Source organism: Labrus mixtus, chromosome 5, assembly GCF_963584025.1.
Source record: "Labrus mixtus chromosome 5, fLabMix1.1, whole genome shotgun sequence".
NCBI lineage: Eukaryota > Metazoa > Chordata > Actinopteri > Labriformes > Labridae > Labrus > Labrus mixtus.
In genome coordinates, this window is record NC_083616.1 from 25,978,138 (window position 1) to 26,002,873 (window position 24,736).

At 40.7% G+C, this 24,736-nt stretch overlaps 1 protein-coding gene across 4 annotated transcripts in view; it reads right to left on the bottom strand.

Annotated features, from left to right (window-relative positions):
* Positions 1 to 24,736, bottom strand: part of grid2 (glutamate receptor, ionotropic, delta 2) — a 510,900-nt gene that overhangs the window by 142,561 nt on the left and 343,603 nt on the right. For all 4 annotated transcript variants that reach the window (XR_009673135.1, XM_061038830.1, XM_061038832.1 and 1 more), the window contains exon 8: positions 20,900 to 21,019. Coding sequence is in view for 3 of the 4 variants with exons in the window: in XM_061038830.1 (XP_060894813.1) it covers positions 20,900 to 21,019 (120 nt within the window). In the remaining variant the exon portion in view is untranslated. The remainder of the gene's footprint in view (positions 1 to 20,899; positions 21,020 to 24,736) is intronic.

The following is a 24,736-nucleotide window of genomic DNA, read 5'->3' on the forward strand; positions in this document are numbered from 1 at the left end:
GTTTCCATAATGTTTATGTGTTTCTCTTTTCTGCTTTGTTCTCTTGGATGAGGTGAGAACAGAAGAGGGAGAAACAAACTGAAAACTGTAGAGCAGACAGTAAAGAGAGACTCCATAAATTAGAGGAGCATTATCAGTGTAAGGATTAGGACAGTGATACAATACTGCAGGAAGGTTGAGGATCCAGTTGGGAATACAAGTATTCTGAAAAGTTCCTCCAAAGTGTAAACAAAAGGAAAAGTTCCCAACTTTTTTTTGTTTGCTGTCTCTTTTCTTTTTTTGGGGGGGGGGGGGAATAATTTCAGCCAGGTAGGTGTAAATCATATGTTTGGGACTCTCACCTCTCTTTGCCACCATCACTCTCAGAGATGCATACATTGCTACCTTACACTAGTGCAGTGGTTTGTATATAATGTGTATACTTTTGGCTTTGTGAGTGTTCTTTCACTTCCAGTAAAATCTGTTCAGGAAGACTTCAAATGTACTCGGCTGAAGGAGCATACAGAGATTGCACATGGCGGAAATTGTATGCGAACAATCATGTACTCTGCCCCCCCCCCCCCCCCCCCCCCCCCCCCCCCACACACACACACACATACACACACACACACACACACACGCACAGGTTGACATACAAAATACATATGGACATGTAAGAGGTAAATCCATAGGGACTGTTAAGTGAAGTTTAAGGGAGCAGGAATAAGCTAAAGTCCCTAAATACCACTGGCTTATAAATAATACATGTACATATGTGTGTGGTTATGAATAATACATGCTCACAGATATCATATTCAAATGGAATCTAAGATATGTGGTGGATTGTGGTTTAAAGACATCAGACAGACAACAAGGTTGTACTTTTGTTGTCTTTTTTTATAAGGTAATATTTTACACATTCACACTCACATTGCGCTCACCACAGCTGATGTATCTGGAATCTTCAGAGAAATGAGATCATCTACATGGACCAGCAGTCAAACTTTTTGAATGACTATCTTATAAAAGCAGAGAGTCATACTCCTTTTTCATAAAGCTCACTGGTAAAGCTGAGATTGGATGTTTTTTTTTTTTATATATATAAGTGAGGCTACACCAGGACAATTTAAAAAGAAAGGCTCAATGTCTTCCACTTTTTTATTTCCCATTTTTAGGATTGAGAAAACATTGTAAAAAGTATACTATGGGGCACTGGTGGACTGGTGGTTTGTGCGCGTGGAGGCTTTGGTCCTCCAGACGCGCGGCCTAGGTTCAAGGCTCCTATGGCTCCTTTCCTGCAGGTCATTCCCCGCTCTCTCCCTGCCCCTGGTTTCCAACTCTATCCAGCCCCCCCAAAATATATTTTTTTAAAACCATACTACAGCAAGAAGAATCAACAGAACACAAAAATGAAACACTTTAAAATCTCCACTGCTTATTAAATCAGACAAAAGCAACAAAACTGCTGGAAAAATAAACAGTGCTTTATATGTGACTCTTTGATTCTGCTGTGGAATATCGGGTTCTGTTCATAAAAAATGTTTTCGTTCTGCAATCATAGAAGCTCTGTAGTAGAATTTTACGCATGATTGAAAAGTCAGGAAAGTATCCAGGGTTATAAAAAAATGTCTCAGAAGTCACGTTAGAATCATTTTGTTTGCTTACAACAGGACAAAAGCAATCATCTCATGAAGCTTTCACATCATTGGCAAAATGAAGAATGCAGTTTAGAATATTTCTGGGGACTGCCTTCGTTCAAATGACTGTTTATTGTTATAATTAATCACCAGGATGACTGTTTCATTCTTTAAATGCAGGCTGAAGTTGTACGATTATAGCCCTTTCTCACATCTCCTTGAAAGTTCCTAGCAAATGGCTGATTTTTTTACCCATTTCTATTCTGGCTTTTCCTTGTTGTCCAGTCTCCTATTCAAATTTGTGCATGACGAGTGCGCTACCTGTGCGCAATAAAGCTGCTTCATACTCTTTCCCATCTTGCAGTGATGCTGTGAATATGTCCAAGCACTCAAGTTTTGACGTCATCATAGTGTCACCAGCTGATGCTTAGTCCTGTCATGCTGTCAAGCTGAGGCAGCAGAAAATTACACTTAGAAAGTAAATTTACACAATGTCAGCCGTCACATCGCTCGCTAGCCAATGTGTCAGCCTGACAGCCACTCAGTTCATTCAATGCAGCAAGCCAGTAAACTGGTCACTCAGTCAGTCAGTAAGTGTGACTCAGTTGTTTAAACCTTGACAAGTCTGGTTGACACTTGACTGCTGGACGTCATGCACTGTACCTCAGAAGAAATGGACACTGACGTGTAACCAGCCTGGACAGTCAGGGTCTGTTTTGTAGCCATTCTAGCGCTAGGTTACACTTGGCACCCTTCACTTCTCAGCTGTCCAACTCTCTCTCTGTCTCTCTCTCTCTCTCACACACACACACACACACACACACACACACACACACACACACACTGAGTCCTGTCACCCGTCACTCTGATTCCTGCTGTCCACCGAGGGTCTGTCTCTAAGCTAGCTTGTCCAAAAGCAGCCGTTTCGTTGCATTACCTCTCTTGACCTTCTCTGTAAGCTGACACTTGTCTAGCTGTAAAGACAAAAGGCACAGACACACAAAGACATACAGAGACAGCAAAGGTCCAGGACAGAGAACTTAATAAAGAGATACATCCAGTGGAAATGCAATAAAAGCCATTACAGCCGTAGACAAAAAAAACATTCTAATGGAAGAGATCAGATCACAAAAAAATAGGTCGAAGCAGCTTGGAACAGCGGTGTTGTCGACATCAACATCAGGAACCTACGAGAAGATAGAGTTAAACTGATAAAAAGGGGAAGATCCACCTTTTTCACATCAAACAGAATTACAGTTACATTCAGAGCACATAACACTCTTTTCTTTGTTCTTGTCTCTCCCCTGCCTGTGGCGTGCCTGCCCACCGAAACTAATATATATTTTCAGATGCACTGCCCCTGCAAAGGCTACGTTTACCCATCCAGAATATCAAATGTTGAAGCAATAACGGTTTGAAAAACACTTTTTGTGATGCAGATTCAATTTGGAAAGCAAAACGACCATCATTCAAGCGTGGTTCATTCACAAACATTATAGTTTTGTACCACATAGAGGTCACAGAGGGGCGGTCAGACAGGGAGTTTTCACACTATCCTAATAAAACATCACGTGTACATGTGCATGAAATGGATCACAAGGATTGTGACTTCAAAGACAGAGGTTCACAATCAGTGACGCCCATTTTCTTTTTTTTTTGGTAACAAAAAACATTTTGGTTAATGTTTAGAATTGATCTCCATTCTCATAAAATCCTGCCAAGGTAAACATAAACCATCAAGCTTTAAGTAACTGTTGACTAAATTGGCATTAAACCACCTCTTGAACTTTTCTCACCAAAATAAAGTGCCTTGAGTTCGAATCGAAACTGCAGGTCACTGCATTTAAAGAAAGGTTCTGTAAGGGATATAAAAAAAAAATGTCTCACAGTGTTTCACATATTCTGTTTATCGATTTGGGTGATGCATTCATTAAAATACTTTTTCATTTGGAATTTGGGAAAGTAGGTATGTTTGAGTGATGCTCAAGTCGAGGGAGTCCCAGCAGGATATGTCGAGAGAGCCGTAAGAAAAGTGTTATTCTTACATGTGTCCTTCACTGAGCAGAGGGGGCGGACTCTGAGAGTGAAGTACCGGGAGGCCAGCTGCAGTAAAAGCAGCAATAATCAGTGGAGATGTTGAGTAAACACACACCAGAGGAGAGGCGCTAATCCTCTAGCGAGTTAGCAGTGTTAGCGACACCGGGACCACAGCGGGAGTTAAGGAACTTGAGGTGGAGTAGAACGGTGTTGGTGTTTGTGCACAGTAAGCCAGTGTGTGTGTGTTCTCATACTGTTTGTGTACACAGCGTGTGTATGTCTGTGCACTGTGTACATAAGTGTCTGTGAGGATCATGTGTGTCAGCAGCTATGTAAATGCCTCGCATGTGTATGTGTTGGTGGCGTGTGAGTGAGTGTGCGTTCACACACTTGTGTACTTGTGATCCACAGAGGCATGCAGTGCTAGTCAGACTCTGGCTGCTGTAATCCGAGGTTTACACGCTGTAATGCTGCTGAAAGCCTGCAGGCCTTGCTGGCAGAAAGAGAGAGAGAGTGAGAGAGAGAGAGCAAAAGAGAGAGAGAGAGAGAGAGCAAAAGAGAGAGGGAAGGAGGGACATTATGGAGGAGATAAGAAAGAATAGCTGAGGGGGGGTTGTAAATATGAGTGATAAGAATATAAGAGCAGAGGGTGGGAGGAGTCCAGGAGGAATAAGAGTCTGAAAAAAGTATAGTAAAAGGATACAGACAACAAGACTGATTACATTTGTAGTCCCTGTTTACCTGTCAAAGTGCATTCATACCATCTAAACTTTGTTTAAATTATAGACTTAGATTTACTTTTTTTGTTTTTTCCATCTGCAATGAACTCTTTGTGATATTTTACTTCATCTTGAATTTAGTATGGGATTTACACATTATCATGATATTAGTTTTGAGGGCTCTTTAGTCTGAATGGAAATTCTGTTTGTTGATGGATATCCCCTTGAGATGAACTATCTCGTTGTCCAACACACAAAAAAAAACAGTACAGTCTGTTACAGACACAGTCACGCACATGTTTCTGTTTCATGTCACATAAGAATCAGTTCAGAATTTATAATTGATCATATTTGAGTGACCCTAATGAATGACTATTCCTACTCCAAGCAGAATTGGATACTGACAGAAGAGATACTGACAGGGATGTTGACGAGTTGACGATTATAAATCAAATCATTTGATTTTCATCCTAACTGGCACTTTCAAATCCATCCACTATGAAGCAAATATTAAAATTCAGTATTCAGGAGCTGACAATTATGACTTCATGTGAATGAAACGCTTAATACAAAAAAATGATCTACAAAATAAAAAAAGGAAAGAGTAACAAGACCAGCATTAATGTGGCCTGAGGATTAAAACAGACGCAGAGCCATTGATAGTCACACCTTAATATAATTCAGTGGATCTTAAAAAAGCCCTCTTGCAAAGTCAAAGAAGGCAGAACGAGAGAAAGAGAGAATAAGAGAGAGAGAGGGAGAGGATGAGATGACAGGACAGAAGATGAGAAGAGAGGAAATGAAATGAGAGGGGGGGGGGTCTGAGAAGAGGTGCAAGAAGAGGGAGGGAAAGATGGATGGCATATCAAACCAATGCAAATCTGTTCTCTCAACTGTAATCACTTTAGTATGTGTAACCATCACACGTTCACACACACACACACACACACAAACACACACACACACACACACAAACACACACACACACACACACACACACACACACACAAACACACACACAGGAACATACACACCGTAAATCCCTCTTGCCAATGCTTATTAAGCCTATGAGAAATCCACTGAAGGCATTTGGTGATTCACCCGTAGATTATTCTGTGATATGATTGTTTGGTATGCGGCCCTCTGATAGACTGAGGGAGTCTGCTGTGTGTGTGTATTTGTGTGTCAACAATTAAAAATTCAATATAAAAGTTAAAGATAATTAATTTCCATATTTTTTTAATTGAACGCTTAATGATACAAACAAAATGAAACTCTTCAGTTGACAAATGTTAAAGGCACATTATGTAGAATTGTATGACAATGTTGTAACCGGACGCGTCTTGTCACGGCAGCCGCCACGATGGGCCGCCATGACAGACACAAAATGTTTATCCTTACTAAGGAAACACCGGATGTTACGTCAAAGACCGCTGCATAAGGAAGCGGGAGCTGCTACTGAAAGCTGCCGTTCTGTTGTTGTATGTGCTGCTTTAATAAAAACATCATGTAAATTATTTTTGGATACATTGACGGTAAACATATTGTCTTTCTCAGGTCGTTTTCGCCCATACGTATTGACTACGGTCAACACGGAGTTTGTTTTCACGGGGGGTTGGGGGGGGGGAGTAGCAGATATAACTCCCATGATTCCCCGCCAGCCTCGACATCATCTTTTGTTTTTGTTTTGAGAGCACCCTGACAGCGGCAGTATTTCACATACTGTGCGTTTAACATTCTTAGCATAAAGGTCTTAATTCAAGGACATTGTGCTGTTCAAGTGAAAAGAGCAACAACATGTTTTGATTAGGAGATAGCCTGCATCAGTTCAGTTTCATGTTTTCATCCTTTTAAGGGTCATATGAACTACATGTTAGTCCAGGATGCATTGTGGATGAGGCAGGGAAAAAACCAAGGACAGTTAGAGAATATGTTTGTTTACAGGGACCACTGGGCCGTATGTACTGTATGCCCTTGTGTAAGGACAGTATACTCATGGGGCTTAGATGTAGAGTAAAGGGTGATGGTTGTTCTTTCCTGTATCTATGATCATCACAAGACTAAGTGTGAGTCATAGAAGATTTGGTTTTCACATGGGAATGTCTTGTTTAAGTGGCTTAGAGGGGCTAGTGAGCTCTCATTATGGTGAGTGTATGTGTGGTAAAACAACAACTTCTTATTAAAAAACAGGTCTTAGTAATTATAATGGGAGTAATTGGCTGGCGTTCTTCAGTAAACAGCTTGGGGCCAATATTTACTGATCATTCATTGGAAGAGTTAAGAGGCCTTGATTGGCCTCCAGGGGCAGGATTACACCTAAGAAGTGAAGTCATGCATCTACTTTTTGTTCCGTAACCAACCCCCTCTGGAGTGTCTCTAAACCAATGTCAATACTTAACAGAGCCATAAGCCGCTTACTGTGAATATCTTTATCACTGTGCACACTTATGTTCATGAGTACATACATTACCTTCAAAACCATAGGGAAGGGAACGCTGTAAAGTAGGCTTTACTTGATCATTAAAATAAGGCTAAGAAGAAAGAAGAAACTTTGTGTGTGGTGACGAAGAAGTTTCACTGTGACTTAAGCCACGGGATGTTACATTTAACTGCAGGATTATGTAGCTAATGATAAAATGTCGAAACCTTGGGCTGTAAATGTTAATGGATGAAGCCTGAGTGACATCACCTATCTGTTACTGCAGGGGGCTTTGGAGTCCCATCGATGGCGGTCCCCCTGCTGGAAATTCTGTCTCACCCTAACTTTCAGTCAGCCTAATGACAGACTGAGATCTAGAGCTGAGGAGAGTTTTAAGCCTCTTGAAAAAACTGTTACACTGCACCTTCCTGCCTTCACGCTTGTGAATAACACAAATCCTTCATAAAATCAAAACAAATGAATTCACCACTCATTGGTAGACAGCCATCTGCCTTAACCACATCTACTGCACATTGTTTTTGTCTACATAACTCCTATCTACGTGTTCGTCTGACTCTTGATCACCTTCTATTCTTCAAAGTGTAGTTACAAATGTTCCCAGCAAGGCTTCAGTGCACCAGTTTGAGCTTCGGTCTGACACCGTCCTTTAAAGATGATTTCACTCTGACGGACAATCCTCACCAAACTTGAGTTTCTGTTTCTCTTTTCTCCCAGCAAAAAGTTTTGCTGGATTTTTTCCTGTGACATATTTGTCACCATAGATACTCAACTTTCTGTCCAACTTCATAACGATCTTCCTTCTTCTCTTTTTTATTCAATTATCCTTGACCAAACCATATACCCGAAAATGCTCCTCTCATGCATCAGAGTTTTGAGCTCCGGTCCCCTCCCCTCTTCTGTCTGTGGGCCAGCTGTTTGCCCTTTTTCATAAAGCCATGGCATGTTTAACAAAAGGACACAACCCTGGAGTCAGACACCGCTGTTCTCATTCTGTTCTTTTCCACTGATGCTGCCAACCTACAGTATAAGTGCAATGTTTACAACCAGGTCACAGGCAATTAAGCCTGCCCCTTATCTCTCCTTCACATCCCTGCTCCTGTCAGTCTGTTCATCCGTCCATCAATCCATCTCTCCACCATGCAGCTAAGATTTACCCAAGGACTGACAACCCACCTCGTTTTCCTTTTCCTCTTCTTTATTTCTCAGTCCATCTATCACTCCCCCGCCGCACTCATCCACCCGCACATCCGTCTGACCTGACTTAAATAAATACGCTAGCCTGAGGGCTCAAACATGGCTGCCTCTCTGTTTTTTTATCCAACCTCCTGTCTACCCACAATTTGACGCTTAGTTCAGACTACCACCCCCAACAATTTCTTATGATCTTTCAGAACATCACCCATCCATGCCTTTCTTTGTTTTCTCTACCATAAGTTATGTTTGACTAAAAGCATGACATCCAGTTTCCCTCTCCAGGACTGAAAGTCGTCTATTTTTATGTCCAGTGGTCTGATTTGGGGAAAAGGTCATTAAAGCTATGAACAAACATAAACAAACAAGCTTGAGATTGATGGTTATTTTCTGTCTACAAATCAACTATTAGCACATTCTGGTTGAGAAAGGGACTTTCTCTGTTAGAATGCAAACACGGGGTTCTCGTACTTCACAGCAGCACAGCGGTGGAGCAAATCAGCAGAGTGAGGGTTGGTGAAAAGAGGGCTGGCAGTGAAGATTTATAATGCTGATTTTCTCAACACTCTGCGGTTATTCTTTTGAAACCCAGGGTTTATGCAAACATCTGTGCCTCTCGTATTCCAGAAATAAGTAGAGAGCAGAATGAAAACTTTTTGTAGTTGCACACAATGGCACTGCGATTCATTCATCCTTTCTTTTCACCCTCCTTTCTGTCTTCCTTTCTTTCTTTCCATGAGATCCTGGAAGCTGTTACAGCACAGTGACTGCTGAATTTGCTGAATAATAATGTACAGTAGAGCCATCTAATATGCATCCACCTATATGCAGGAGAAGTATATTCTGCCTCCTGGTTCCCCTTTATGTCACTGCACAGAATCTGTCTTGGCTGAGACGTGAGACGGGATTGACAGTGGAGCGTCTGGGGAATAAAACTTCTCGCGGCTTGTCTTGACAAACAGAGATGCAGACGAGAGGCTGCCGGGCGACTGTTTGGTGGTTTCCATACTGTTTACACAATCTTGTTTTTGTTTGGCACCACAATGAGTTTCCCGTTGGGGTTTATGTGACAGCAGCTAATAGTTAAAAATGTTGTCTCCCAACTCTCTGCATTCTAATATTTATCTGCTTCAATTATCTGTTACCTTACTTCTCTCTCACTCTCTCAAGCTTTCTCACAATTTACAAAACTCACATAATGCCACATGGGCTATTTTACTCTACAAAAACAAGCCCAGAGCGTGAAACTCTAATGCAGTTATAAAGATATATACTACAACGGTTTTGCAGGTTGTTTGTCAAACAGAATTTTGGATACCTGGCGGTTGTTATCATTTTATAAATTCTCAATAAACTGAAGAGACAATCAGAACTGAAAGTCCTGTGGGACATTTGGGATATTTTTCAGTAAAACAAAATACTTGATAACCCTGTGACATCAGCTCGTTGCTAGCATTCAAGAACTTTCTAGAAAACACTATGTTAGCTAGTTATGATTTGTTCAGAGCTTACATTTTGTAAGCAAGGAAATAACCTTTCTTATTATATCAATCTGTCTATCTTCTGTCTAGGGGAGGCTGTGGATCAGTGGTAGAGTTTGTCATCTCTCAACAGGAAGGTTCGGGGTTCCATCCCCAGCTCCTGTAGCCACATGTCCAATGTGTCCATGGGCAAGATACTTAAAGGCAGGGTTGGTCATTTTTCGAAAACTAGCATGATTTTGAAAGTAGCATTCCCTCAGTGCTCCGTCTGCACCCACCCCCTCCTCTCAGTGCTCCCTCAAAAGCCACGCCCCTCCATTAATACATGAATGGATTAGTTAATACTGATGGTCACTTTACATAACAACCTCTGCCATCAGTGTTTGAATTGGTAGATATGACCTTCAGTGTAATATCACTTTGTGTAGTCAGAGGACTAGAAAAGTGATATACAAATTAAATCAATTTTTTAAAGAGCATTAATACCCTTTGTCATACTCTCTTACAGGCAAAAACCTTGAACTCAGAAACTAATGATATTTGAGCTTATCACCCTAAGCATGAATCCAACATGAAGTCAGAGGAAAGTGTTCACAGTGTAACGACGGTCTATGCTCTTTGGTATCTCTGTTCCCCCTTAAATACTACAAAGACAAACACAGCATAAAAAATCCTTGCTCTGCCACACTAAGCTTATTCAAGGACACTAGAGGCAGTTTGTCAGCTTCAATTAGTGTTCCGTGTCCACCGCTCTGTGGTCACCCACAATACAACTTGCTGGTCAGTGCATCACAGTTCACTCATGATTGACAAGACCTTCCAGCTAAAACAAATCCCTGACATCAATCACGCCACAGGAGAAGCCCCCGAAAATTCTCAAGTATTCATGAGATCAGGAGGGTAAACGTGGTTATCAAAAGAAAGGTTGGAATAAAAAGCTGTTTAGTGCTGCTGCCTCAAGATGAAGAAGGACAGGATAAAAGATGAGACAGAGAATTAAAGTTAGCATTTTTGGAAATGTGTTTGTTTGCTGTCTGGTAGGGATCGATATGAGCAGATCAATACTGAGTGATTTCTTTGAAGATCAGTAGATTGGATTGGTCCACAAGAAAACAGGGGGTGTTCCCCTCATTTTAGTCAATAACACAATTGATTTCAATGTCAGTACACCTGAGAATCACCTGGGTTTTTACTGAATGAAAAACCAGAATCTTCACGGTAATGAGACTTATCAGTTGTTTTATGATTTCACAAAACTGCTCGGTAAAAGCCAGCGTTTAAGTTTCTCTCTCTCCATAAATCAATGCTCTAGTTGTTAACAGCACCTTTGTTGGACTAACAAAGCAGTTCCTCTATTCTTCTGTTATTAAAGCTAAGCTAGGCTGCACTGCACTCGTTATACTGAACACAGAGATGCAATTAATATCAATATTCTCGCCTAACCCCATTAAGACAAACAAGCCTATTAAACAGAATTACATTTGACAGGCTTAGTCACCACACAGCAGACCTTTGCTGTTGTGTGTGTGTTTTTTTATCCAATGAATTGCCTTTATTATTTTACTCATTTGATGCTGAGTGGTAAATGGTGGAGGCTCTGGATAAAACTAATTGTGCCGTTATATTAAAGTGCTCTAGCATGAACAGGCGATTGCTCGTGATGCAGTGAATGTAGTATTTGTTAATTTAACTGCAGCTATACCGTACAATGGCTCCAAGAAGTACGCTTGAAACCCATAACTTTTAATGCAACTGGCGGCGATGGCAGTCATTTTGGATGGAAAGAGTGTCAAGGTTTAATGCAGGTTTGGGACTATAAGGTGTTTTCACACATGCACAAAACTACAAAAGGTTTCCCAACATTTTACCCAGGTTGAGCTGCGTGTGTCAACCCAATCAGACAGAATTTTTGCCTGGCATTTCGGTGTTGGGCTATGTAGCTTTGTCTGCCATCATGGATTTCTGCTGCTTTTTTTTTTTTTTTTTTTCGTCTTGGGAGGAAGAAGATTTTGGGGTCAGGCTATCCTGAAATTCCAGAACCACATGTGTAAAAACAGTCCTGGACTCCACCCTAAAATTTGATTTCTTGACTCACATTAACACAATAAATTGTAGGGACCATGTAGAAGGCTGAAAATTCACAAGACTTCAAAAAGAACATTTTAATGTGTGAAACTGTCACTCATTAAGTGTTTCACTTTAAACATACTAAATATAATTTGGAAACATGTGCTCCTCAAGGATACATTTCAAACCACGCCATACTAGTCAACAGGATAATCCAATGTAGGAGATAAATAAAAAGTCAAATAGGACTGATGGAAGAGGATGAAAAGGAGGGAGAGGCCCTCTCAATGTTAACTTTGAGACTTTGACTCTGTGTCTCTGGGTCCGTATGGAGACACACACACACACACACACACACACACACACACACACACACACACACACACACACACACACACACACACACACACACACACACACACACACACACACACACACACACACACACACACACACCTATGAAGTGAGGTGATGGTGAAGGAAAGATGTGAACGAAGAGTCTGTGAAGCAGTACAAATCAATGACGTCCTCTCTCTTCCCTCCCTCCCTCTCTGCTCCCCTCCCTTCCTCTTTCTCTCCCACGCATCTTTAACTCCATCTCCCCTTCTTCCACTTCCTGCCCCCACCGTTCTCTCCGCACTCTCCCACCTGCCCTGGAGGTGGGGGAGACACGCTGAATAAAGATACATGCAAATCTACCTAATAGGATGGAAAATTGGGGGGGGAAATAGGGATCTTTCCCCTTGGAGATATTTTTCCTCCGTCACTATCTTCACGCCCTTCACTCTCTGCCTCTTCTCGCACAGATTTTCTTTCTCTTTTCCTCTGATTTATTTATTTTAGTTCCCCTCGAACTTAATATCCATGTCTCATTTTCCTGACTCACATAATGCCCATCTTTCTTTCTGCCTTTTTCTCTCTCTGTGACTCATCAGCACCTCCTCTTGAACCTCCCTCTCATTTTACATCACCCTCTGAATCTTACCCTGCAAGACTTTTTTTTTTTTTTTTTTACATAATTGTAATAATCAGTTCCAGTGGTGATGCCCCTCGTCCAACCTCCCTAAAATAGCACTGGCTAACTTGCCCTTTAGAGCTGCATCCTAACTATTTTGTTCCATTAGCAGAGAGTGCACAAGAGGCTGCTGTACACCGTCTACATGCTGGGCGGAAAAAATCTAAATTTAATAAACATCCTTTCATGCCTCGTTGCCTGTTAGCGAGCGTAGCATATTTAATACTATCAGACATCTTGATCTGGCCCTTTAAGTCTTGTTTTGTGCACTGCTAATGTTAAAAAGTTTGCACAGACTTATTGAGTCTTTCTTCTACATTATGACAACTATCCTTCTTCATGTGTATACCTCACTGCTTCAATGTCATGCACACACTGCTGCATTATATTTGAACTGTTTCAGCCATGCTAGCTGCTTTACTCCATTGGAGGGTAATGTTGGTTGGTACATACGTTTATGACGTTGGTGGAGACTGAAACAAATACTGAAGAGATTGAAATAGAATCCTGAACCGACATTCATGGTGTCTAAATGATGCATCCTGTTAAGATTTGTTAACACCTGACTTGTTTGGATGCAACATTCTTCCATGAAATTCTGCGTTACTTTCTTGAAACTGATTCTGATTGGTACAAACGTTCGGAGTGCGGCCCACATCCATTAATTCGTTAAACATTATTAATTGGCGTTATAGTTTCTAGGATTCCAATCTTCAACATGGACGTATCATATTGAGGATTTGAATAGAACTATTTGTGTTGTGATTTTTAATATAAACATCCAACTTTCAAAGAGCTTCCTTTGACTGAAGGCTGACTGCCTGGCTGAGGACTTTCCTCATCCTTCAGAACAACAAACTCAACATAGGTTTGGGCGGTCTTTTAAAAGCCATCAGATAGAGTTCATGTTTACTCGAAACAGTTGATATCTGGCTGCGTCGTGGTGACTTTCTGCTCTGTGAGCAGATAAAAATCATTGAAACAGAGAGCAGCAATATGTTATTGGTATGCAAGCCAAGAACAGGTGGGCGCTGAACCAAAACACAGCAGGAAGTTTCTCTCCACATATCTCAAGGAACTGCTTTGTGCACGAGTGAGACTGCTATCTCCTGATTACAAACGAACAAACATCCAAGATTCTTATTATGGAATTCTCAGTTCTTAACTTCAGTCATAACACGTTTAGATTGAAACAAGTGAAACAACAGATTCATCTTCTTGTTCTGAGCCTGGCATTAAAAAACATCACTAGTGTTCTCTCTGATTCAGATTGTTCACCCACATCCAGAGGATACAATATGTTTCCTTCAAGAATATCTACCCTCAGTAACAATGTTATTGAAAAGGATATAACAGCTGCATCTGCCACTATGCAGTCTTATGAAAGACACTCTAACAACAATGATTAACTCTAATCGGAGCTCAGTTGAAATGGGTGATGTTAAATAGCAAATCCTCCCTGCATGTCTGTGTATTTGCTTGGTTTTAAAGTAGAAACCCTGCTGTTCCTCTGCGTTACATACTGATGGTCATGCAGACTGACATTAATTGCCATGCAAAGCCAAAAGGGCTAGTTTAGCATTTCTGAAGATGCCAGAAGATTTATGCAAATGTGTGTGTATACATCGGCTTGCATGCATTCCTGAGGGAACTGTGTGTGTGTGTTTGAGTTGGTGGGCGCATTAAGCCATCGCATAAGAAAATGTGCCTTTCAGTGGTTCAAAACATGTAATGGGAGACATTTTTTTCACATGATGACAGGACTGCAGGGTGAGGTGGGGGCTTCCAAGGTCCCATGACTCTGTGAAGTCACTTAGCGTAATTTACCAGATATGTCAGACCGGGCTAGTAGATGATAATTGAAGGTGACCTCAATTTAAGAGTGCTGCAGTTTGCGAGGCCATTGATTCTTACAAAGAGGGACAATATTTCTGTGTCTCCTCCAAAAGATGGAGAATATGTGGTGATGAAAAAAAAAAGAGAGCATGAGCATGTGCGGGAGAGTAAGAGGGTAATGATTGTGACTGTATCATGACCTGTGCTGCTGTTTCTATCTCTCCTACAGGATCTATAAGGATTAGGTCATCTATCTCCTTTCTAGCTGTCTCCCTGCCTGTTTCATTTTCTCTCTTTCACATGCACCATTTTCCTTTAATCGAGCAACAATGCATCAGTCTTCCGCGGTACCCCTTCCTTTTTTATCATCCTCCTTTTATTCCCTGTTTAGCCCCAACCCTTTTACACTGTGCTGCTTCTTCAGTATAAATCTGAAGCCATTCTTCCTCTCTGAAGTCATGTAAGATGTCGCAGATAGTTAACGAAGCAATTACACATGGCAGACTTGTCGCCTCTCTATAAGAGAGCATTGGAGCCTTGCATGCCTGTAGATGTATAGTGGGAGAGATATACTCTCCCATGTACTGTATAGCTACTGAAGGTAATGGAGCAGAAAGCCAATTCTACCACAGGGCAGCCATAATAATTACGACAATATCAGGTGTCTGCTATAATCATTATCACGCGACAGCTGTGTGCATATGTGTGAAGTATGATGGGGGTAAATATTCTCGACGAGGGAGGATTGGAAAAGGCGAAAGGCAGATTATGGAGATGGCAGACCGGGGAGATGGAGGGAAGAGAGAGGAAGAGGGGATTGAGTGGGGGGGGGGGGGGGGGGGGGGGTTAAAGAGGGGGTCCTTGGATGAATAATTCAATTAAGGTAAGATAGAAAAAAGGAGATAAAAGTGCAGCACAGTGTGTCAGTCATTAGTGAGACCATCAGGAGAGATAAGAAAGAAGAGTGAGGGCGTGTTAAAAAAAAAAGCCCCTCTCATGGTAGTGGTACTCTCAACAGAATGAAGTTTAATTACGGTATATGTGTACACTGCTAATGATCTGGCAGACACACACTCCCCTCTACAGCTCAATGAATGATAGGTTTCTGTACAGTAGTGTGAGCATGTTGTCCATAATGTATAAATCCTTAATGCAGACACTGAATGGCTCTCCTATATATAAACACACAACTGTACATTAGCAGGGGCGTACAAGAGAAACACATTTCACTCCATATTGAATGAAAGTTAATGCACTAATGGTGTAGTGACCTGCCGGGCAAGAAAGAGAGAGATCATCTATAATTCAGCCAGAAAAATAACTAATCTTAATTTAATGTGTGTCAAGGGTTAGATATGTTTTCTAGGGAAGGTCATTGTAAGGTGAAACCTCCGTCTCCACAATCGTTAAAACACAAAGTTCCCACACAGTGAAGGCTACATTAATGAAGCAGTGGCTGCAGTAAGAATAGTTTGCATGTTGTAAGGATCAAATATTTAGCAGGCTTCTAACATGTGACAGTCGGGAATGTGCCATACATGCTTACAAAAGCCACAACATGGCCTCGCACTCTGACTCTGTATCTGCTCATAAATCCCATCTTTAAACTCATTTTTACAGACTTGCCTTTTTAGCTGACAGATCTTTTCATTTTTTTTTTTTTGAAGATTTATTTTTTGGTCTTTCTGTGACTTTATTGGAGAGATAGGACAGTAGATGGAGTCGGAAATCAGGGAGTGAGAGAGTGGGGAATGACATGCGGGATAGGAGCCACAGGCCGGATTCGAACCAGGGCCGCCTGCCTGGAAGACCACAGCCTCCATACATGGGGCGCGCGCACTAACCACTGCGCCACCAGCGCCCTGACAGATCATTTTATCTTCTGTTTTATTGTTTTTACCTTCATTTGTCTTTGGCTCTTTTAAGACAGTTCTGTTTTAACTGTATGTTTGAATGTTGTTGTTTCTGAAGTGTCTAAAAATTTAAATTCTGGTTGGTGTTTTTTGTTTTGGATTTTGAAAATTTCAAAAAATCAGAGAATCAAAAAAAGACCAAGTACTTTGAGTTTTCTGTTGTATCTTTCATCACTAGAAGTACACTGATTTACAGAGGTCTTTATTATCTATTGAAAATTCTTCTGTGTGTGCAACAGGTGGTTCCCGAAGTATCCCATTCATTTAATCCATAGCAGATTTGATTATTAGCCATAATGTCATAACCATCTAAGGTAGACTTACCACGAGCTACCTGAGTGTAAAACGATGGTACATGCTCCTGTAGGAGACACAAGTTCGTATCAACCTTGTTTTAAGAAAAACAAGATTTATTTGCAGTAACGGGGCAAAGAACTACACTACCCATGTGCACTATCATAGAGTGTTTCTGATTGGTTGAGCTTTCTGTTGCCATGGCAATGTTTCCCGCGCTTGGGCGCAGAATGCGAACAGAAAAGTTTCCCTTGCAGGCTCGCAATTTAATTAGCTAACACAATTTTTACTAAAAACCTTGTCATGCTGCAGTGAATAGTGAAGACAGTACAACACTTTTTTATTATCAGTATAAACACTATAACAACCACAAAAGTTACTTTTAAGAAGAAACAATATAATTCGCAATGGATTGTGGGAAATGATGTACAGCCTTGTACCTTTTCCCTTTTTCCGGTTTTTAATGCCGTTTTGGTGCCGAAGTAAATGTACTATAGTCAGTATTGGGGTAGCTGGCTGTGTTGGTTCCAGGTGCCAATCTCTTGATGTAGGGATTTTGCGAAAAATCAAGGGAGGATTTGAATGGGGAAATTAACTTCCGGAACCAGAGCCGCTGAAAAAGTGGGCGGTTACTGTTGAGCTCTGTGGTGATTGTCTCTTTAAAATTGCTTCTGTAAAGAAAACTGTGCACCTGTCTTGATAAGTATTATTATTGTTATGTTACTAATATTATTGATATTATCATTATTATGCAAACCTTAAAAAATACTAGCATCGAATACAACACTAAAGTTACTGAATGCCTGTAGGTCATGTTTGTGCTTGAGTTAAAAGCTGAATTCTTGGGATAAATATAATTTATTTCGAGAGAATGTCACGTGTATGTGAAAGCTAACATAATGCTGATTAGATGAATGTTGAGAGTCCTTCTATTGATACATTTTGTTGCTCTGTAATAATTTACTATCTAAATTGATGAAGCTGAAGTGAGAATAAAATGAGCTCTACATGACTTCCTCTTGAACAACTATTTAAAAAAAAAAATCCACTTCTTCATAAAGACAATCTGCTGCACTGCTTCCCCAGTTTTCCACCATGTAATCAAATTAAAGTTATTGCTGAGGCTGATTGCTTATTGCTGCTAATTATGATTGCAAAATGATTTAGGAGGTATTATTAAATGTTATAATTACTTATAGACCGCTATCATAATCACGTAAATTAAATTTAGTTAGTGTATTGCCTATATGCGTACAGGTTAGACTGAATTACAGTTATATGATGTCTCAGTTTACAATAGTCTTTGTGTATTTGTCACTTCTGATTGAGACAAAATGCTCGTTCTATCAGAGAGAGAAAGCAGCTGTGGCCCATTCAAAGTTTAAACAGGATTATGAATGATATTTGAGATGGAATACTTTAAAATAACTCTATTTTTGAAAGCAACTGAAAACATTGTCTAAATTGCACAAATAGGGGCGCTGGTGGTCGGTGCATGTGCATGTGCAGAGGTCCAGGTCCTCCGGTTGGGCGATCCGGGTTCAGTTCCGGCCTGTGGCCCCTTTCTCATGTGTCGTTCCCCAGTCTTTCTCTGCTTGATTTCTGACTTTATCCACTGTCCTGTCTCTAAATAAAGGCATAACATGCCCCAAACATAAACCATTAAATTGCACAAATACTTTCAGTACTGAGCATATGCAACATATTTCTTCAATTTAGACAACACGTAAAAGTTTTCCTGCAGTTTTTGGTTATTTTAAAGAAAGAAAATCACTATCTGTACCTATTACTTCTATTTTTTTTTGCTGTCGTATTGAAGCAGGCATTGACATCATTTGACCAGTACTGTGTCGAAGTTAGGAATTCTGGTATCATGATAACGCTAACTTGCACTAGTCTAACGAAGAGATGTCTCCTGTCTTTGGCTGAATTGTCTCCGATTCTTTTACTCTGTTTAATGATGGGAAATCCAGCATGTTACATTACAACATCAGGATGCTTTAAATTATGAAGACATCTTCACTGCCTGTGGTTCATACTATATTATTAACCTGAGAATGAAGCATTGTCACTCAGGTCATCATTACGTTCCGGAGGATGTTAACCTCTCCGGTCAAAGGTAACGGGTTACTTTTCATGATCATCCATTTTCATTAAGCTCTATTTCCCCCTCTAACCTGCTATCATGCTCCAAGTGCACAGGTGAATACAGAATGAAAACTAAGAAACAGAATCTTTAAGCCAACTTTTGCTTGGCAAGCCAATAAATCCTTTACAGTATAAGATGGTATGCATTATGTATATTTTTTCTCACTGCTTCATGAGTGCTCTAATCCCCTTCTTACTTGTTCCCCTGCACATCGTTATACATAAGTTGCCTCAGCGGAGTTTCCTCTGGCTTTTCCTTACAGCGGTGAGGAGGTCAGAGCCAGGTTATTTTCACCTTCCTCTTTTCCAGCCTGACACATATCTTCCATGATTTTATTGCAGATTAGACACCCTGCATGAATATCATTTAACAGAGCTCCTCATCATTTCTAAAAGGTATGATTCAGCTACAGAAAGTGAAAATGCAGGCACTCAGAGAGAAACATTATCCTCTCGTTAGTGATTTGATTCCATGTTTGAATTTGAATTTGAATCCCAAAGACAGACAAACAAATGTCCTGTGTGTTAAAAGAGATCGTGGCAGCCGACTGTACAGTGTAACAAGTGCCTCAGTTCCCTCAGAAGTAATTATGCTCTCTGAGTTGGGAATTGTGCCTTAATGTAATTATGTTGCACTTTAAAGATTCATTTAGTCTATGATGGCATGCTGCGTGATGTTGGTGTCTCACCACATTATCCGTAATCACAGCTCCCTACCTCCACTCAAATATTTATAGAGTGATCCCCCTGGTATAGAGGAGTGTGTGTGAGTGTGTGTGTGTGTGTAGGTGTGTTTATGATGTCACAGTGTCACATGAGATTATGAATAGTACTTTTTGCCCCAGGTAGTGTATATTTGTAAAACAGATCTTCTCCTATGAAGCACGACGAGTGTAGGGAATCTGACATCAGTTCATGAGACCCTGTGTCTACTGGCCGAGGTTTTTTCGCACTGGCAGCGACTACTACCCCATTTCTACAATTCAATTAGCATTTCAGATCGCTTCTCACCTGTGCATACTGTTGCTATGTTAAAAAAGTTGTAAGCTGCAGCTATAGACCAGGAAATAGTACCCTCTTGCAAAAACAAGTCTGGGTGCTTGAGTTAAAAGGTTCAAGATAAAGGATTCATTTTGCCTCTGAAATTTTTGTTGACAAAGTTGATAGTGAAAGTTCTGCCCCTTCTTGATTTCAAGAAGTTAGTGAGGAAGAAGTGCAGTGATGAGCACAGCATTTTTTTTTTTCTGAGCTCACCGCCTTTTTGTGCGGCCACTCCGAGCACTTGGAGTTGAAGATCTTTGAACTTTTCAGAAAAGCGCTGTTGTCTCACTGTCGCTCTTTTCCAAATATAAGCTATTCCCTGTATGTTTGCCTCCTACAGATCGTGTCTTGTACCCACATTCTCTTTGCTCTGTGTCTGGTCAGGAAATAAATGATCTCAAACACAAAACATACTGTAAAAATAAACAGAGCGGTGTTGGTCATGCAGCCCCCTTGGTCAATAGACTGTTGTTATAGAGACAGCACCAACGTGCAGCGCTTTTATTCTCAGCACACAAACGTTGCATGCAGGCGCTTCTGAGCGCACAGCCAGAGCTTTTCTGCCCCAAAAAAAACACTAGGTGGACACGGGGACACAGATGATGAAGATTTACTGTATGTATCATGTTATTTTGCATGTCCTTGCCAGGTTCCATTTACAAAAGCTTCTCATTGAACCAATGAAAGAGAGGTGAGTGGTTGGATGATTGTGTATCCAACTTGCCCAGAGAAAATCAAGTAACCAAACTTCGATAAAAACAAAGAAGGGTGTGAATTGAAAAAGGTAAGATATGGTTAGATGCTTTCACTTCTTCTTTGCATTTGTTCTTCCACATTAATAGAAAAAAGGGGGGGAAATAATCCTGAAGAGTCTAAAAGTAAATACAGACAGGTAGCAGAGCAGTTCTCTTCTCCACAGAAGTGACAGCCACAAGGAACGAAGAAGCTGAATAAATATGAGATGAAAATAACATAGAGAGCAGGTGCAGAGAAATTCCCCAGTAAATCCAGGAATTATGTAAATCCGCTGCAGCTGCAGAAATGATTCCCCTCTTCACCCACGGTAAAACACCACACAGGGGTCCTGTTTTAACTACTTACCCTGCTGACTCCCCGGCCCCTGTCTTCTCCATAATTTGTTCCCAGGATTTCGAAGAAGATGTTCGGGTTGCTGCCATTGTCGGTGAATTCTAGGAAACTGGTGAGGCCGCTCACTCCGAACTGCAACAAAATAAGAAGGAAAGATTTCATTTAACTGTGGAATCGTTTTGACACTACTCCTGCTTGTGAAAATTAATTAATTAAAGGGACAGTTTTTCAACCTTACCTCTATCTATCTGAGTCAGGTAATAGCCACTGAAAGCCCCGACTAGTGTAACCCTGAGTTACTGTATATTAACAAAAGTAACGTCAAAGTAATATTTACAGACTTCATATATTGATCATTCATTTTAATACAGAGGCAGAATTGTTTTCCTGATCACTGGAAGATTTGCATTTGAGAAACACTGCGGTGCATTTTCCACCTTGTCTGAACAGACCGTTTTTGCACTCCAATTGTGCGAGGCTATCTGCGCTGGCGTTTGTGGATTTAGTCCAGAAAAAGTCAGTAAACACAAGCACATCTCTTGCTTAGGTGCTGAGTCATAACAAATCACTGCATATGATGCACAAAGACTCACAACTCTGTGGTGCCCAAAGATGAACTACATGCGTTAGCAAATAAATAAGTATACATTTTGGAGCCATAGTGTTGCAAGTCTTTGTGCGCCATATCTGGTGTTTGTGAAGTAGACACTTTTTTTTAATGAAGATTTTGTGCGCAGAAAGTGGACAGTGTTTCCCCAAATGACTGCGTAATCGTTCATTTCGATGCTCGCAACCAGAACCAGTGCACAGAGATGGTTCTCTGCAGGGCAATTGGGCGTGGGTTTGCACAGGTGTGTTGCAAAAGCTACACAATCCATTTAGTGAATCAGGCCTCGATTGTGATTCCACACAAAAAAGATTGTTTGCCTTTAATCAAAGCAAGACGAAACAATGAAGGAATGTATTCATACTGAAAAGGACAACTGGTTATAAAATCTGTTGTCAAAGTGTTGTTATAACACAAAGTCTAAAACACAAAAGGCAATTAACTAAAACACTTAACAAAGATTAAAAATAGAGTGCACAAGTACTTTGTGAATAAGTACTACCGGCGTGATTGTGGTCATCATCGTCCTGATTGCTTTCATTATCCTAATTAGCATACTAATTATGTCTGTTCTCATCAACAGAAGAAGATTTTCTTTTGGCTGTAAGAGGCCTCAACAATAGTTGTTGCTCTAAGTCTGACATTAATTTATCAAACTCACTAGAAATCAGATAAAATACCTGCATGTAGTCAAACTGAGACATGAATCATCTGTTTCTCAAGAACCGGTCCAATGACAGAAGAGCGGGTTGCACATGAAACTTTTTTTTAATTAGAGGCTGCAAAGTTTCAGTCTGAGGTGGATTTATTCAAAAACTAGAACAAACACACACACACACACACACACACACACACACACACACACACACACACACACACACACACACACACACACACACACACACACACACACACACACACACACACACACACACACACACACACACACACACACACACACACACACACACACACACACACACACACACGTGTTAGTCCCCAGCTTTGCCATGCCTTCTAGTGGTGTGAGCTGTCAGTGGAGGTGACGCTGCTCCTGCATCGGGGAAGGAGAGGTGTTATAATACGATTCATGTTCAATGTGTGTCTGTGCTTGACACACTGTGTGTGACATGGGCTATGATGCACACATTCAAACATAAATATAAAGTTGCATAGCGTGCATTACCCTTCATATCATGGTATTTATTGTAGAGCATTCATCATCAGTGTTTAGAAATCCCATATGGTTTAATACATGGCATGAAGTAGTTATTAAAGCACAGCACTGGGCTGCTCTGTAGAGTAGTTTGGACATGTTTGGGGGCGGCTGAGGGTCAGTGGTAGACCCGGTTGTATCTCAACCGGAAGGTTGGGGGTTTGATCCCCAGCTCCTGCAGCACCATGTTCGATGTGTCCTTGGGCAAGACACTTAACCCGAAGTTGCTCTTGTTGCTCCGTCCGCAGTGTATGAATGGATTAGTTACTTCTGATGGTCATTTTACACAGCAGCCTCTACCATCAGTGTGTGAATGTGTAGGTGTGACTTTCGGTGTAAAAGTACAATGACTTGAAAATAAGAATTGTTTGTTTTTGGTTACCTTATCCTCACTGTTTACATTGATAGAGGTAATTACTTCAATTGAAACTGCAAATAAAACAAATCTAGATATTTGGGAAAGATTGTTATCATTTTAAAAGTGAGGATTATTTTAATTTGAAATGAGTGACATCATTTAAAGAATACACCTACCAAGTCCAAGAAACGATGTATTTATCACTTTGTAACTTGGATCAGAGTGGTGGAAAGCAGCTGTGTTCAGATGTGTTCATGTGTACAGAAAGAGGTGATAAAATGTGCATTAGTATCTCCTTTATGACAGTTTGTCTGATATTGTTTCTATAGAATGTAAATTTTCCATTTGGCATATATAACCATAGTTAATTACTTTATTCCCCAGGGTCGACCGAACACACACAAGCACACACATACAAACACACACACACACAGCGTCACACTTAATAGACTGCATGTTTATTTGCTTTCTTGGAAGCCGGGCTGTACACAGATACTGTTCATTGCCTTTCATAATTATTGAGTTAATTAATGTTGGCAGCTCAGTATTGGCACAATACATTCAAACAATTATCTTCCCTTTAATTGCACCTGATACAAAGAACACGCCACTGGGCCCATGAGACCGAGTGGGGGGAAAAAATAGAAAAAAAATAAGAACGGAGACCTGAAATTAGTTTTTCATTATTGGAAGATGAAAAGTAAACACCCGTTGTTTCAAATGGAAGGAATGATGAATTTGGACTTTGATACAGTCTGGGGCGCTGGTTGAAGCTCTTGGGGTGTGCAGAAGGTCTAAAGGCCTAAAACCTACCAGGTTAACTAAGACATAATGGTGGTTACACACCAGCCAATGACAGCTTAGCACCATGTCAGAATTTTGGCATTACTGTTACAGCAGTTTCACTTACTGCACTTTATTTGTCAATGAAATCCAAACGTCAACATCAATCCAGCTCCTTGTCAACAGCTGCAAATAAGTATTTATCATTAGCATAATGGCCCCACATACCAAAACGCTGATTAAACACAGAGGCACACACAGTGAGGAACACACAGTGCTGATACAGTGCAAAATGGAAGTGATGCCACTGCCAGGCTGCTGAGCTGAACTCTCCTACTGCTCAGGGCTCTTTAACACGGCTCTGTTGAGACAGCCATCAGGACTGCTTTAACAGCCGGAGCTGGCTGATGAAAGTGTTGCCAAGACCCAGCCTCATCTCAAGGTGAAATGCAGAGATAGATATAAAAGAGCATTGCGCTGCATTTATTATTGTCTGACACTAATCCTAAATTAGCATTTCACTTGGCTTCATCATTCAGTCAAACTGCCTTCCCTGGAGCACTTCTTTATTGATATCAAAACAGAGGGCATTGATCCAATTGGATTTAACAGTGATGAAAGTGTTGCCAAACTCAAGCGTCAAAAAACTCAAGGTGAAATTCAGAGATTCATAAAAAATCACAGCTGCGGGATGAAATCCACTATCTCCCAAAAGTCAACTGCTGAGGAACTGAACAAACTTGCTGATTGATGCATGTTTTTTTAAAGGTGTGCAATCCTTTGAATTCATAAGCAATTAGTTCATGAAGTCTGCAAAGCACAGGAACGTGGAAACTTTTAGTCAAAGTTAAGAAGAGAAATTGGATTTTCATGTAGTAAGAACAA